Below are 14279 nucleotides of genomic sequence, written 5' to 3' on the forward strand. Positions count from 1 at the left end.
AATCATTCCAAAATATACACCATTGCTTCACATTTACGAACTACAGATGATAGAAAATGCAGAGAATATTCCAGTGATAGACAAGCCACTGATGATAGGCAAGGTGGAATGCAACCACCAGAGCAACTCTGTTAAAGAGTACAGTATTTAAGTGAAAAAGCACCCTTACATTGAGTTCCAATATGTAAACACAATCCCAACTAATGAGAATGTTACAATATGAGCTAATTTGTTGTTTAGAAAGACAAAGATTTCAATTAATGTTGTGAAAATATATGATTTTATTTCTTTAGCAGCTGCTGGTCAAGTCTGGGCACAATTATCTAACCAGTGCAAATAATCAGAGCAAAAAATTAAATCACTTCAGCATCTATCTTTGTCCAGTGTTTTCTTCATTGTACATTCTGTGGTTAAGATTCTTAAACAGTCTTACTATAAAGCCATACGCTTGTCCATAAAACACAATTACACATCTCAAGCTAACAACAATGGGCCAACTTTTCAGTGAAGTCTTCACTATAATCACTTAAAAGTTCCAGTTAAGAAAAATAATAATCATGTAGTCAATAAGAAACAAAAAACCTTTATTCATAACTAAACTTGTTAATATCACTCAATTCAGTGTAAATTAAGATGAGTTATATGCTTAGCTCCTAATGCAAAGGATCACACCATCACATTTTAGTTAACTAAGTCTGAAGGGCCCTTTTAAAAAAAATTCTAAAACAGAAGTTTGTATTTTCCATTTCAATACACTTCCAAATTTGTGCATCAAATGGGTGTTGTACAGGACACAAACCAGAAAAGGGTAAGGTACGTTTTACAACTGATAACTTAAAGTATCATATCCATTTATTATACAGATAGCAACCAGTGAACTCTTATATTCTTTGCTTGAATAACCCCAAAACTAAACCTGTTCCTCACCCCATTATATTTTACTTAAAACTTTAATCCTCTCTATTTTGGACAGTACATCTACAATTGCTTTCTGTGGTAAATATTCACATCCTAAACAATCCCCATTGAAAAGGCATTTCTCCTCATCTTTGTAGTAGCAGGTTTTAAGTTGATCATTTTCTTGGCTCTCTCCCCAATCAGAGGAAATTGCTTTTGTTTAATCAAAACCTTTTACAATTTTAAAAGCCTCCAAGTCACTCTTCAGCTTTCAGAGAAAAAGCCTGACAATAGGTTCTAAATCTTACCACCAACCCGCTGAAGTTACATTCATTGTCAAAGAAAAGTGACAATCTGATAAATAGCATTTAACTGTCACCGGAGTAGTCTGCCTTCCACTTTGTGTTATGAAATCAGAGGGTTATTATCTGCATTCTTTATAACACCTGCCCACAGGAATAGATGCTGCCCCATGCACACTAAAGTGAGTGAAAGATTTTCTGTGTTCCAGTGTCTACTCTTCAATGTTCAGGTACTGAACAACTACATGATATTATTAGACTTGCATTAATTCCTGTAACAACATAGCCAGTGCCCATTACCCACTGGTAGTATTCCCTCCCTGTTCAGCTGCTAACAGATTAGAGGCTTGGGTTATGCAAAGTACTAAAACGCTTGCTTCAAACACATCTTTTGATGGCGTTGCTAACCCTACTACACCCCAAGAGAGGAAGGAATTCTGTACCTTCAAAGCTGGAGATGGCCTGAATCAGAGGGTCCCAATCCAAGGACCCCACGTTGGGAACCCCTGGCCCAAAGTCATTTTGATGGTTATACAGACAGAAACCGTTGTGGGGGACGATGGTCCAAGGAGGAACCTGCTTTAGGAACTTCCAGCCTTGTATATATAACCCCATACCTTCTTACTGTTATTCTTTTGTATTCCCAAGAGAAGAACCCTAGGTTTGCACACAGGAAAGTATCAGTACACAAAAGAGGACCTACCAGCTTTCATTTGATGACAGTTCAACATTACCAGAAGAACGTGTTTTCGTTTAAAAGTGTCCAGAAAAAGTAATGTTGCTCAATGATTAATCAAATGCAATTAGTTCTCAGAGGAATCCATCCAGCCTAATTAATACAAAAACTATTAAACAGAGAGAAAAATAACTTGTATATCTGAAAAGATGAATTTTTAACTTCAGCTGATTAAACAATGTCGTAGCCATTTATCAAAATACTGTAAAAACAAAATGGCAGGTACAATATTTGTACCTTTAACATCTTAGAGTAAAACTGAATTTAATTTCTGTACTTATTTGCCTAAAAAAAACTTCTGTACTCTGCTGATATCAGGAAGAATTTGCAAGGGGGTAAAGTATACTTGTGCCAGCCTGCTAAAGCTACTACCTACTTCATCTGCTGAACTAACAAATAAATGGGCCAAACAATGGCTCTTGAGATGACCAATGTTGCTACCTCATCAACCATCAATGTGTGAGGGTGAAGGAAAAATGTGGTGTTTCTGGTAGTCATTGAGACGTTGAATTTACTCATATTAATTTACACTTCATCAAGTCAAAAGAGTGTTAGCTGGCCCAGCTACCAGTAATCCTATGTTCTTTCTTTTAATCAGAAAGCAAGCTCACATCTGTCTCATTAAAAGTTCAAAATTTCAAACAAGTCCAAATAATTACAGACTGTTGATTCAGTTCTGACAATTTTTTTGACAATGTTTTAGAAGCAACACCAGAGGGCGCATTTTAGCCATCTATATTTTACTTTTCTAATGATTAAGCTCATTTTTATTTCACCAATTTAGTTTATCCCCAGCATTTCTAGAAAACTATCTGTATTGTAATTTTCCATCAAACTATTGACAAAAATTGATTTAAAAAATTGTAAATACAAGAAATTCTGCAGATGCTGCAAATCTTGAACACACAAAGTGCTGGAGGAACTCAGCAAGTCAAGCAACATCTATGGAGGGGAATATGCAGTCAATGTTTATTCCTGTTCTGATGAAGGGTCTCAGCCCAAAACATCGACTTGATAAAATTTATGGGTTCTTTTGAATTTTAAGTTACTTTTTTCTCACATAAATTCTGTAAGAGTGAATTGATATTTCAAATATAATTTTTTTTTAAAAAGTACTTATTCATGAATTCCATAAGGGCGAATTTCCATGAACCAAACTGCTATAACGCAGGGTACATACTAACACCTACAGTGAATTAAAATTTCCCTTGCTCACATTAAAGTCCCACACTTTAAAATACATTTCAATCAGCCGATTATATTTCTCCTGCCAAATGAGATAAGACAACTTGGCCAAAGTTCTGAGATGTCTGTATGTCTCTTTCAGGATCATAAGGGATCAAAATGTCACTGCCATCAATAAGAAAATCTAATATGATAACCACTCTCAGTTGCAGCACTTTTCCATTCTGTTGGTAAAACTACAGAAAAAATATCAGAAATAAAAATCATCTCATTAAAGATTAATACCATACACATATCAACCCATTAATTTCCTACAATAAATTCTGCATAATTTTACCTGCAAAACACGTGTCGATTATTTTCACGATTTAAATTTTTAGGATAAATTATGTAAAATTATGTATTATGTAAATTTATGCAAAGTATTTAGTTGGGCTTTCTCTAAAAATCTTGATATTTTACTTGCAAAATTAAAAAAAGGTTCTGTCTGCTCTTTTCTAGTTTAAGCATGAAAGTAAAGTTGAAGCTTTTTAAGGTGCTGGCCAGATCACATCTGGAGTATTGTGACCAGTTTTGGGCCCCATACACAAGGATGGATATGCTCGCTGGAGAATATCCAGAGGAGATTAATGAGAATAATCCTGGGGGAGGAAAGGGTTAATACACATGGAGTGTTTGATGGCTCTGGGCCCGCATTGGCTGGAGTTTAGAAGGATGGGGTGAGCAGGAGGAATTTCATTGAGACCTACTGAATATTCAAAGGCCTGGATAGAGTGGATGTGGAGAGGATGTTTCCAGTAGCAGGAGATTCAAGGAGCAGAGGACAAAGCCCCAGAATAAAAGAACATCCCTTTAGAAGAGGGATAAGAAGGAATTTCTTGAGCCAGAGGGTGGTGAATCTGTTGAATTCATTGCTACAGATGGCTGTAAGGCCAATTCATTGGATATGCATAAAGTGGAGATAGATATGTTCTTCATTAGTAACATTGTTGAGGGTTATAGGGTGAAGGCAGGAGAATGGAGTTACAAGGGAAAATATAAATCAGCCATGATCAGATAACCTAATGTCTCATGATCTTAAGGACTAGGTGAAGTCCATCCTTGAAGTTGCTTTAACTCGATCCTTAAAAGTCAAATGAACAAAAGAGAAAAAAGTAAGTGGGTCACACTTGTATGAGAAGCTAGCCTCCAATAACATTGGCGGCAATGTAAGTGAAGTATAGCATCCCTGTTGTGATAGAACAATCTTGTACAAAGGCATAACTGAGTTGTTTGGTTTTGTGTGTCCAATAATTTTTCATATCTGATTTACTTGAGACATACTGCCTCTCAGACACAGGCCTCTAGGGTCTCAAAAATAGAAAGCTACAATCAGTTAGATATAAAGTAGTAAAACTTTAACGCTGCCTTCTTGAAGCTGAAGTTCTAGTGATTAATGTAGACTAACTGGTTAAAGACATTCTCCTGTGAGTCCTACTTTAGTTCTTCATAATGACTGAGAAGTTGAGTTCTCTTCTTCAAACTCAATCGTTGATGTGATTCAATTTCATTCTTCTTTAACAATATGGCTGGGGACATTGACAGAACTCGCAGCATTTGTGAAATCCCAGGAGTAAGATTATTCCAGTTTGGAGCCATGAGCAAGCCCACTTGTTTGAATTTCTTAGAAGGCCACATACAATTCTAGTGACAAGCAATAAGCTGCAAACGAAAGGCATTAGGCATTGATTAATCTGAGGTGGGGAGGGGGAAGAATAAAAAGATCATGAGCAATTAAGCACATTTCTTATTTACAAGCAGAATGCCAACTAAAGTGAACACAGCTGAAATGTAATGGTGCCAAATGGATGAATTTAGGTTTAAAAGGCAAGGCAAATGAAAGCAGTCTTTTATCATTGAAACTGATTTTCAATGAACCCCTTGCTGATTTAGGATCTCGAAAGTCTTCTTGCCACATCTGCATAAGCAGCTTCGATTTCACTGTCTGCAGCACAAGTATTGGTGAACTCATCCCGAGCGTAGGCATTGTTCAGGTATCGCCAGACTCCACTCATCTCCGCTGGGATCTCAAAGTCCCGATATTTCTTTGCCACAACCTGCAAAGTAATAGAAGCAAAACGATTAAAGCGCATGTTGGGCTAAAACTATCCCCCTTTTCACCCTGCTTTGAAGCAAACACCATCCTGTCTCTTCCCGTCTTCTAACCTGCCAGAGTTCCGTGTCCTTCACCCACATGAAGCAGTCTTGCAGGTGAGATGAATGATCAAAGTGCAGAAGGTTGCAAGGGTCATTAAATTATAAAAGTTATTGCACTTAATATTCAACCAAGACAAACAAACTTCTAAAATTAGAGTCATAGGGTCATAGCAGAGAAACAGTCCATTCACCCATCTAGTCTGTGCTAAACCATTTAATCTACCTACTCCCATCAACCTGCACCAGAACCATAATCCCCCACACCCCTACCATCCATGGCACTATCCAAACTTCTACTAAATGTTGAAATTGAGCTCTCATGCATCACTTGTGCTGTCAGCTCATTCCACACTCTCACAACCCTCTGAGTGATGCTCTGCCCCCCTCATGTTCCCCTTAAACTTTCACCATGACCGCCACTTGTAGCCCCACCCAGTCTCAGTGGAAAAGGCCTGCTTGCATTTACCCTATTTGTACCCCTCATGATTTTATATACCTCAGCTTCTATGTTCCAATGAGTAAAATCCTCACCTGTTCAACCTTCCCTTATAACTCAGGTCCTCCAATCCCAGTAACATCCCTGTAAACTTTCTCTGAACTCTTTCAACTTTATTTACATCGTTCCTGTAGGTAGGTGACCAAAACTGCACACAAATTGGGCCTCACCAACGTCTTATACAACTTCAACATACCATCCCATCTCCTGTACTCAGTACCTTGCTTTACGAAGAACAAAGTGCCAAAAGCTTTATGACCCTATCAACCTGTGACATCGCTTTCAATGAATTATGTACCTGTATTTCCCTTTTATCTACCACACTCCTCAGTGCTCAACCCGCCACTGGTTGGTCCTACTGAAGTGAAACAGCTCGCACTTGTCGGCATTAAATTTCATCTGCCATTTTTCAAAACTATTGGATTTATACTGCTGTTTATTGATCAATTAAATCACAACACTGGCAAAACAAAAATACTGGATCCCTGTAGTCATATCCAGGATAAAGAAAGAAACTGAAGAAGTAGACTTTGTGAACACTGATATCTGATTAGTGAAATGTTACAGTAAACAATGCGGTTTAGTACCATGCATACATTAGCACTGGACAGTAACCTCATATAATATTAACTGTATTAATCCACAAATTTGAAATACTTTACATTTTCATACATGTGTTCATCCTGCCTTGGGCTTCAAAATACCCACACTGCCCATGCCACCCGAGCTCGTTGCCATGCTGCGGGAGGGGCAAAGCAGCAGGGACTCCCTTCTCAGGCACTCAGAAACATGCACAATAAGAGCCAAGGGATGGGCTACCTTCACGATATGCAGCTTGGGTAGGATATTGCAATCAGCCAACGTAAACTCATCGCCATCAAGGAACTTGCGATGAGACACAGTTACATCGTCAACACTGTAGGCGTCTATCTCATCAGGCAATGGAGTATTCAAGTATTCATCCAACCCCTTCAAGGCTTTGATCAAATTCTTTGCAAGACCTGGAAATTACAAAAAAAAAATAACATTTACTCTTAGGTTATCAGTTCTGAAGAAGGGTTTTGAGTTAAAATATCAATTCTATCTCTCTCCACAGGTGCTGCCTAACTCACTGAGTTTCACCAGCATCTTCACCAGTCAGGGAACCGAGCATAGGGATTGCAGCAAATGGAGCAGTGGTGCAAGTCACTGGCAGGGCCACGCTTGCGAGTACTGTGTACAGTTTTTTGTCACCCTGCTACAGGAAAGACGTGGTTAAATTGGAAAGAATGCAGGTGGAGGGGGGAACGGCTGGGGTAAACAGTGAAAATGTAATCGGGAACTGGTTGTATTGAACGCAATTTGTTGGTGTTGCAACAAAAAAAAATCAGTGATTTTAAAAAAATTGGAAAGAATGGTGAGAAGATTAACGAGAGTGTTGTCAAGACTAGGAGGCCTGAGTTAGGCCCAGCTAACCATGGAACACGAGAGAATGGGGGCCAAGCTTATGGAAATGTTTAAAATTAACAGGCATACAAAAAGTGGACAGCAAGTCTTTTTCCCCAAGGTAGGCAAGTCCAAAACTGGGGAACATGTGTATAGAGTGAGAAGGGAAAGACTTAAAAGGGCCCTGAGGGACAGATTTTTCCACATAGAAGGTGAGTAAATGAAATGAGATGCCAAAGGAAGTGATTGAATTACAATCGTATCATTTAAAAAGAACTTTGATGAGTAGATGGAGGAGTAGGGCTTAGAAATTGGGAATAGTTAGGCTGGCACAGTGGTCAACATGGCCTTGTTGAGCTGAAGGCCTGTATCTATGCTGTATGCATGTATGACTCTACATGCACTCAATTCCAATTGTTCCAAGGTCACATTCATAGAGGATGTCACAGACAAGAACTATTTGTAATTTGGCACTGCACCTTGCTCTGTTCTACATCTCCAAGAACTGTCGTAATATAAAAGAGCCAGACTACATTACAAACCTATACTTGGGTCCATCTTTGTTTCACTTTCTTTGGAAAATAAATTTTTTATCAATGGAGACATCTGAACTTGCTTCCTCCAACAATAAAAAAAAAAGATAAATGACAATGAAATTTTAAGTAGGCAACATTAGAGTTCTGCACAGGAGGTACAATGTCCCACATTGAAGCTATGTATGGAGATGTTGAGAAAGAAAATGGGTCAGTCTATGGACATTCTGTCCATCAACTACTCCCACACCTTACCACCATTTCTGTGGCTTGCTGAATTTGAATTTCAACTCCATTGGTAGAAGCAATGATTAATTCTTAATGTGAGCAGGCTGAATTAATGATGTAATCATGTTTATCTCTAGAACCAACTACTTTCAAGTCTAACCACTCTAAAGCAACTGTGATCAATATACAACTTAATGGCGTGTCCACAATAATCAAGGCAAACTTGATAAATTGTATTTGTTCATCACCTGTGACCCAAGCTAGCCTGGAAGAACCAGATACGGAAATCCTTTGCTCTTTGCCTTGATACATGTACAAACAAATAATTAACGACTGGTATGAAAAAAAATCCTGCCTGTGTGTTGCAAAAATGTTCTAATATTCCTGACAGACACAGTTCTGCATATTTCTGATAAAATGACACTGTTAATGTTCCTTGCTTTAAAAAGTGAATATTATTTCGTCCCACACAAGATTGGCAAGCAACTTCCATGCTTTACTGGGGGGGGGGGGGGGGGATTGTAATGAAAGTTATTGACAAGTGTGTTACTCAAATTTATTTCAGAACTGCAATTTCCCTATTGAGAACAGAATTTGATAAAGGGACTGGTGGAGATTGATGAGAAAAGAACAGCGCAAACCAAAGAACAGATCATTTCACAGTTGGTTGAGGAGGGAAAGAATTGTCCCTTCCTCTATGCCTAACATTTTAAGCTCCTGTTAGTTTGTGAGCTCAGTGTTCCCAAATCATACCTCCTGTCCCTACCCAGCAGTAATCTAACACCTCTTCCTTTGAGAGCCAAGAAGATGCATTGAGACAACTATTTGAGACCTTAGATTTGAATGCGTAACACAAATACCCCAAAATACCACACGCCTGACCGTCACTCATGATGTCTGCTGTTCAATTAGCATCTGAAATGTAAATCAACCTTCTGGTTTGAGAGATTCTCTATTCTTGTTGATCCATTACAGCATCAAGATAATTTAATGTACTTTTTTTAAACATCCATGCAGGTTTTTCTAGTGCTGTGCCCAGCTCAGTGCAATAAGTAAACATCTTAAACATGCACTTTCATTCACCTAACTTTTCTCCGAATATGTCAAGAAAATCCACATATTCTCGTGTTATAATTAACTATTTCAGCAATGTAAAATGACAAATGTTACACAAGTTACTGATGAATGCTTAGCCAAAACAAAGTTATTTATGATTATCTTACAATCCAAATATAGTTCTATCTGGATCCATACGGCTTACTACGACAACCGCTCTGCAGAGGGTTGTGGACACAGCTGAGCAGATCATGGAAACCAGCCCCCCTTCTAGATGCTGGAGGAACTCAGAAAATCAGGCAGCATCTGAGGAAGGGAAGAAACAGTTGATGTTTCAAACAAAAATACTTCGTCAGGACTGGAAAGGAAGGAGCCCTCCCCTCGAGGAACTCTATCTATACTTCTCACAGCCTCAGTAAAGCAGACAGCATAATGTCCACCCACCTGGACATTCGCTATTGCCCCCTCCTCCATTAAGCGAAAGATACAAAAGCCGGAAAGCACTTGCCACCAGGCTCAAAGCCTTTACCCCACTTTTTAAAGACCATTAAATGGAGCCATATTACAGTAAGTTGGAGACTTAACATCACAATCTATCTTGTTATGTTCTTGCATCTTATTGTTTGCCTGCACTGCACATCCACTGCAGCTGTACTCTTCATTCTGCATAATTGTTTTACCTCGTTCTGCCTCAATGCACTATGTAATGATTTGATCTGTATGAATGGTACGCAAAACAAGTTTTGCCACAGCATCTCGGTACATGTGACAATAATAAACCAATACCAATTTACAGTATTACTATTATTCTTATCTTTAGATCATTTACAGCACAGGTTAACATTGAAATATTTTTCTGCACTTTTATTCTTTCCCAATTATTTACTTTGCGACTGCAATACCAAACATATGGAAATACAATTTTGTTTCAACTGACATTATACCAATAAGACTGTTTAGCACAGCACATTTCAGCCAAACTCATCTGTGACTGACCTGGCACACTGATACATTCACATGTTCATTGTTCAAGTGTTACCAGCAAATATTTAGCCAGTTTCGATCATGCATTGAATTGTGGAGGTCAGGTCTTCATCTTCATATTACCATTTGGCATTTCAGCCTTGAAAGACCAGAGAACACGTGGAACTATCCAACTTCCCATTAATTTGCTTCCTAACCTATTCTCCCCATATTCCCCCCACCCTCACCACAGACTGTACCATTTGCCTCCAAACTATGGATGACTTAATGGTCAATTAATCAGTCAACCCAAAGGTCTACGGGCTGTGGGAGGAAACTAGAATACTGGGGAGAAATCCCGACAAGATGGGTTGTCATTGGAGACTGAAATTATACTGATTCTCACATAGAAAAACAACATAAGCCCCATTCATAAAGCAACACACTCACTTAAAGGGTAATTGTAGATAACAAAACTAAAGAAAAAATTATCAGATATTTGTACAACACATGACTTTGACTCTCTAAATTATTGATTCTGCCGCATGCACTTGGCTCCTTGTCAAGCAGCTCTTAAAAACTCTGTGAAATTTGATAAGTGGAATGTGCCTAATGAAGAAAAAGTTGCACAAAGTAGCTTGGGGATTCTAAACTAATGGCCTCCTACAGGTCAGACACTAAGCCTACAGTAAAAAATAAAACTGAATTTTGGATGTTACTGTCACACTCAAAATGCTGTTAAACAGCCTACAAATTTCTCCAAGAATACTCTTGAGGCTGTAAAGCCTTTGCTTGAGTTGCTAAGGAACAGATGTGTGAATCCTGTGCCAACAGACAGTTTGTTATTTGAAGTTCCACTGACTTCCCTTCCAGAGGAACTGTTGCTGCAAGTCAATGACAATTAAATTTTAATTGGTTCATATCTGGTACAGGCTGCGGCTACACCGAGGATCATAATTAAAACACTGTCCTCTCATCAGCAAAAAGTTGTGAATTATTATGGAAGACATACCTAACTACATGAAAGGACACAAAACATAATTAATGAGTTTATTCATTTCTCACATCAAATAAAACAGCAAAAGGCATTGTATGTAAATGAGGCCCATGTGAGTGTATAGAAAAAAACATTTAATTTTGGTCTTAACTGTGGTTGCATCCCAAGACGTTCTACAGGAAGGTTGTCAAACAATATTTGGCATTGAGACATACAAGGAAATATACTTGGGCTTTTGGGAAAATCTAAAATAAAAAAAATAATGAGACAAATGAAATGAACCACAGATATTTTGAATAATTATGCCACAAGAAGATATCAAAAGACAGAGAGAGAGGGCAGGAAATGGAAGTTTCCAAGGGTCAACATCTCTGAACCTAACCTGGGCCCAATATATCGATGCAGCTACAAAAAAAGTCATAACAGCGGCTATAATTCATTAGGAGTTTGAAGAGATTCAGTTTGTCACCAAAGACACTTACAAATTTCTAGAGATGTATCAAATATGATGGCAGAATATAGTTTTAATGGTAAGATTCTTGGCAGTGTGGAGGACTAGAGGGATCTTGGGGTCCGAGTCCATTGAACCTTCAAAGCTGCTGTGCAGGTTGACTCTGTGGTTAAGAAGGAATACGATGTATTGGCCTTCATCAATCGTGGAATTGAATTTAGAAGCCAAGAGGTAATGTTGCAGCTATATAGGACCCTGGTCAGACCCCACTTGAGAGTACTGTGCTCAGTTATGGTCGCCTCACTACAGGAGGGATGTGGAAGCCATAGAAAGGGTGCAGAGGAGATTTACAAGGATGTTGCCTGGATTGGGGAGCATGCCTTATGAAAACAAGGTTGAGTGAACTTGGCCTTTTCTCCTTGGAGCGACGGAGGATGAGAGGTGTATAAGATGATGAGAGGCATTGATCATGTGGATAGTCAGAGGCTTTTTCCCAGGGCAGAAATGGTTGCCACAAGAGGACACAGGTTTAAGGTGCTGGGGAGTAGGTACAGAGGAGATGTCAGGGGTAAGTTTATTACTCAGAGTGCTGAATGCATGGAATGGGTTGCCAGCAATGGTGGTGGAGGCGGATACAATAGGGTCTTTTAAGAGGCCTTTAGATAGGTACATGAAGCTTAGTAAAAATAGAGGGCTATACGTAAGCCTAGTTATTTCTAAGGTAGAGACATGTTCTGCACAACTTTGTGGGCCGAAGGGCCTGTATTGTGTGGTAGGTTTTCTATGTATCATGGAGAGCATTCTAACTGGCATGGGGTGGGGACACTGCACAGGATCAAAATAGGCTGCAAGTAGTTGTAAACTCAGTCAGCTCCATCATGGGCACTAGCCTCGCCAACATCCAAGACATCTTCAGGGGATGATGCCTCAAAAAGGTGGCATCCATCATTATGGACCCCCAACATCTAGGACATGCCCTCTTCTTATTGCTACCATCAGGGAGAAGATATAGAAGCCTGAAGGCACACATTCAATGATTCAGGAACAGCTTCTTCCCCTCTGCTATCAGGTTTCTGAATGGGCATTGAACCCATGACCACTACCTCACCACATTTTTTTAGTATTAAGTAAGGAACAAGGCAAGGCCATTCAACTCTTCCACTTGCTTGACCATGTAAAAAAAAAATGGCTGACCTGACTGTGACTCCATCTCCCTGAATTAAGTACCTTAACTCTACTTTTAAAATATTCCAAAAAAATCTGCTTTGACATAGCATTCTGAGAACAATTTCCAATGCATTGATATCTCTTTAAGGAAAGAGACCAATTGAATGTACAGTACTCAAAACATTTTCCAAACAATGTCTCAAATAACTGAAGCATAACCTTGCTGCCTTTTATTTAATTCCTCTAACAATAGGAATGACATTTCTTTAGTGCTCCAAATTAGTGACCTCATCTCTATCTATTTGCCCTTTGCTTTGTTTTTTGTCATCTTCACAACTTGCTCTCCAACCTGTCTTTACACCACAATCTTAGCTCATCATGCAAGTGGATGCGGGGGATTTGAAAGAACAAAGACTAGAGAGTTTTGGTAGGAATGGGACACCATATAAACAGATTTAAACATGGAGCTGGGAGTATAAAAGACAGGAATTTGGGAAGCAACAGCTATGTTTGTAGTTTATGAAGAACAAAGGGATCTGTGGGCTCCAGTCAATGAAGGCTTTACTGTGTCACTTCCTGTACACAAGTACAAGGAGAACTAAATGATTGTTGCTCCAGATCCGATGCAGCACAATAAAAAGATAAAGAACACAATGATAATACTAAAAAACACACACAATACATAAAGTAGTTTATATGCATAGATTGGATGTATGTCCATAAATGACACTTGGCTGTACCCAAGGAAATAATAGTGGTGGTCGTGTTGATCAGCCTTACTGCTTGGGCGAAGTAACTATTTTTGAGTCTGGTGGTCCTGGTGTGGATGCCTCCTCCCTGATGGGAGTGGGAGAAACACACAATCCATAAGCAGGGTGGGTGGGATCATTTGAGAGGTTGTTGAATCCTTTCCAGCACCTTTCTCTTTATATGCCCTTGATGGTGGGTAGGCTGGTGCCAGTGATGCATTGGGCAGTTCTGATTATCCATTGTAGAGCCTTCCTGTCTGCCACAACGCAGCTTGTGGGGACGGTCTTGGCTGCCTATCTGTAGAGGTGTGCATTGTCCAGCTCTCTTCAGCCTCCTCAGAAAGTAGGGGCATTGTTGAGCTTTCTGCACTGTGTAGAAAGTGTTCTGGGACCACGAGAGATTGTGTGTAACATGCACTCCCAGGTGCTTGGCATTGTTTACCTCCAATACGAAGTGGGGTGTGCATGGTGCAAGTTCTCCTGAAGCCAATACCCATTTGCTTTCTCTTGTTGATATTAAGGAAGTGGTATTTGTCGAGCATCAGGCCTCCAGCTCTTCCATCTCCTTACCGTAGGCCATCTCATCGTTATTGATGATGAGCTCCGCCACTGTCCGGTCATCAACAAACTTGAGGATGTGATTGCTCAGGTGGGTGTAGTCATGTGTGAGCAGAGTGTACAGCACTGGGCTCTGTACACAGTCCTGGGGGGCACACATATCAAGGATGATTGGGTGGGAGGAGCAGTTGTGCATCTCAACGATCTGAGGTCTGCTGCTCAGGAAGTCCAACAGCCATTTGCACAGTGGTGCACAGTATTTAGACCGAGCAGCTACGGAACTATGGCCGCTACGCATGCGCAACAAGTAATTCAGAAGGATAATCAAATGTTGACCTTG

General features: G+C 39.5%; 1 protein-coding gene across 4 annotated transcripts in view; it reads right to left on the reverse strand.

Annotated features, from left to right (window-relative positions):
* Positions 1-261: 261 nt before the first annotated feature.
* LOC140733628 (chloride intracellular channel protein 5-like) overlaps positions 262-14279 on the reverse strand; it is a 129169-nt gene continuing 115151 nt past the window's right edge. For all 4 annotated transcript variants that reach the window (XM_073057211.1, XM_073057210.1, XM_073057212.1 and 1 more), the window contains 2 exons: positions 6632-6813; positions 262-5216 (listed from right to left, as the gene is read on the reverse strand). In XM_073057211.1, the coding sequence (XP_072913312.1) occupies positions 5049-5216; positions 6632-6813 (350 nt within the window). In that variant the 3' untranslated portion in view covers positions 262-5048. The remainder of the gene's footprint in view (positions 5217-6631; positions 6814-14279) is intronic.

Source organism: Hemitrygon akajei, chromosome 9, assembly GCF_048418815.1.
Source record: "Hemitrygon akajei chromosome 9, sHemAka1.3, whole genome shotgun sequence".
Taxonomy (NCBI): Eukaryota; Metazoa; Chordata; class Chondrichthyes; order Myliobatiformes; family Dasyatidae; genus Hemitrygon; species Hemitrygon akajei.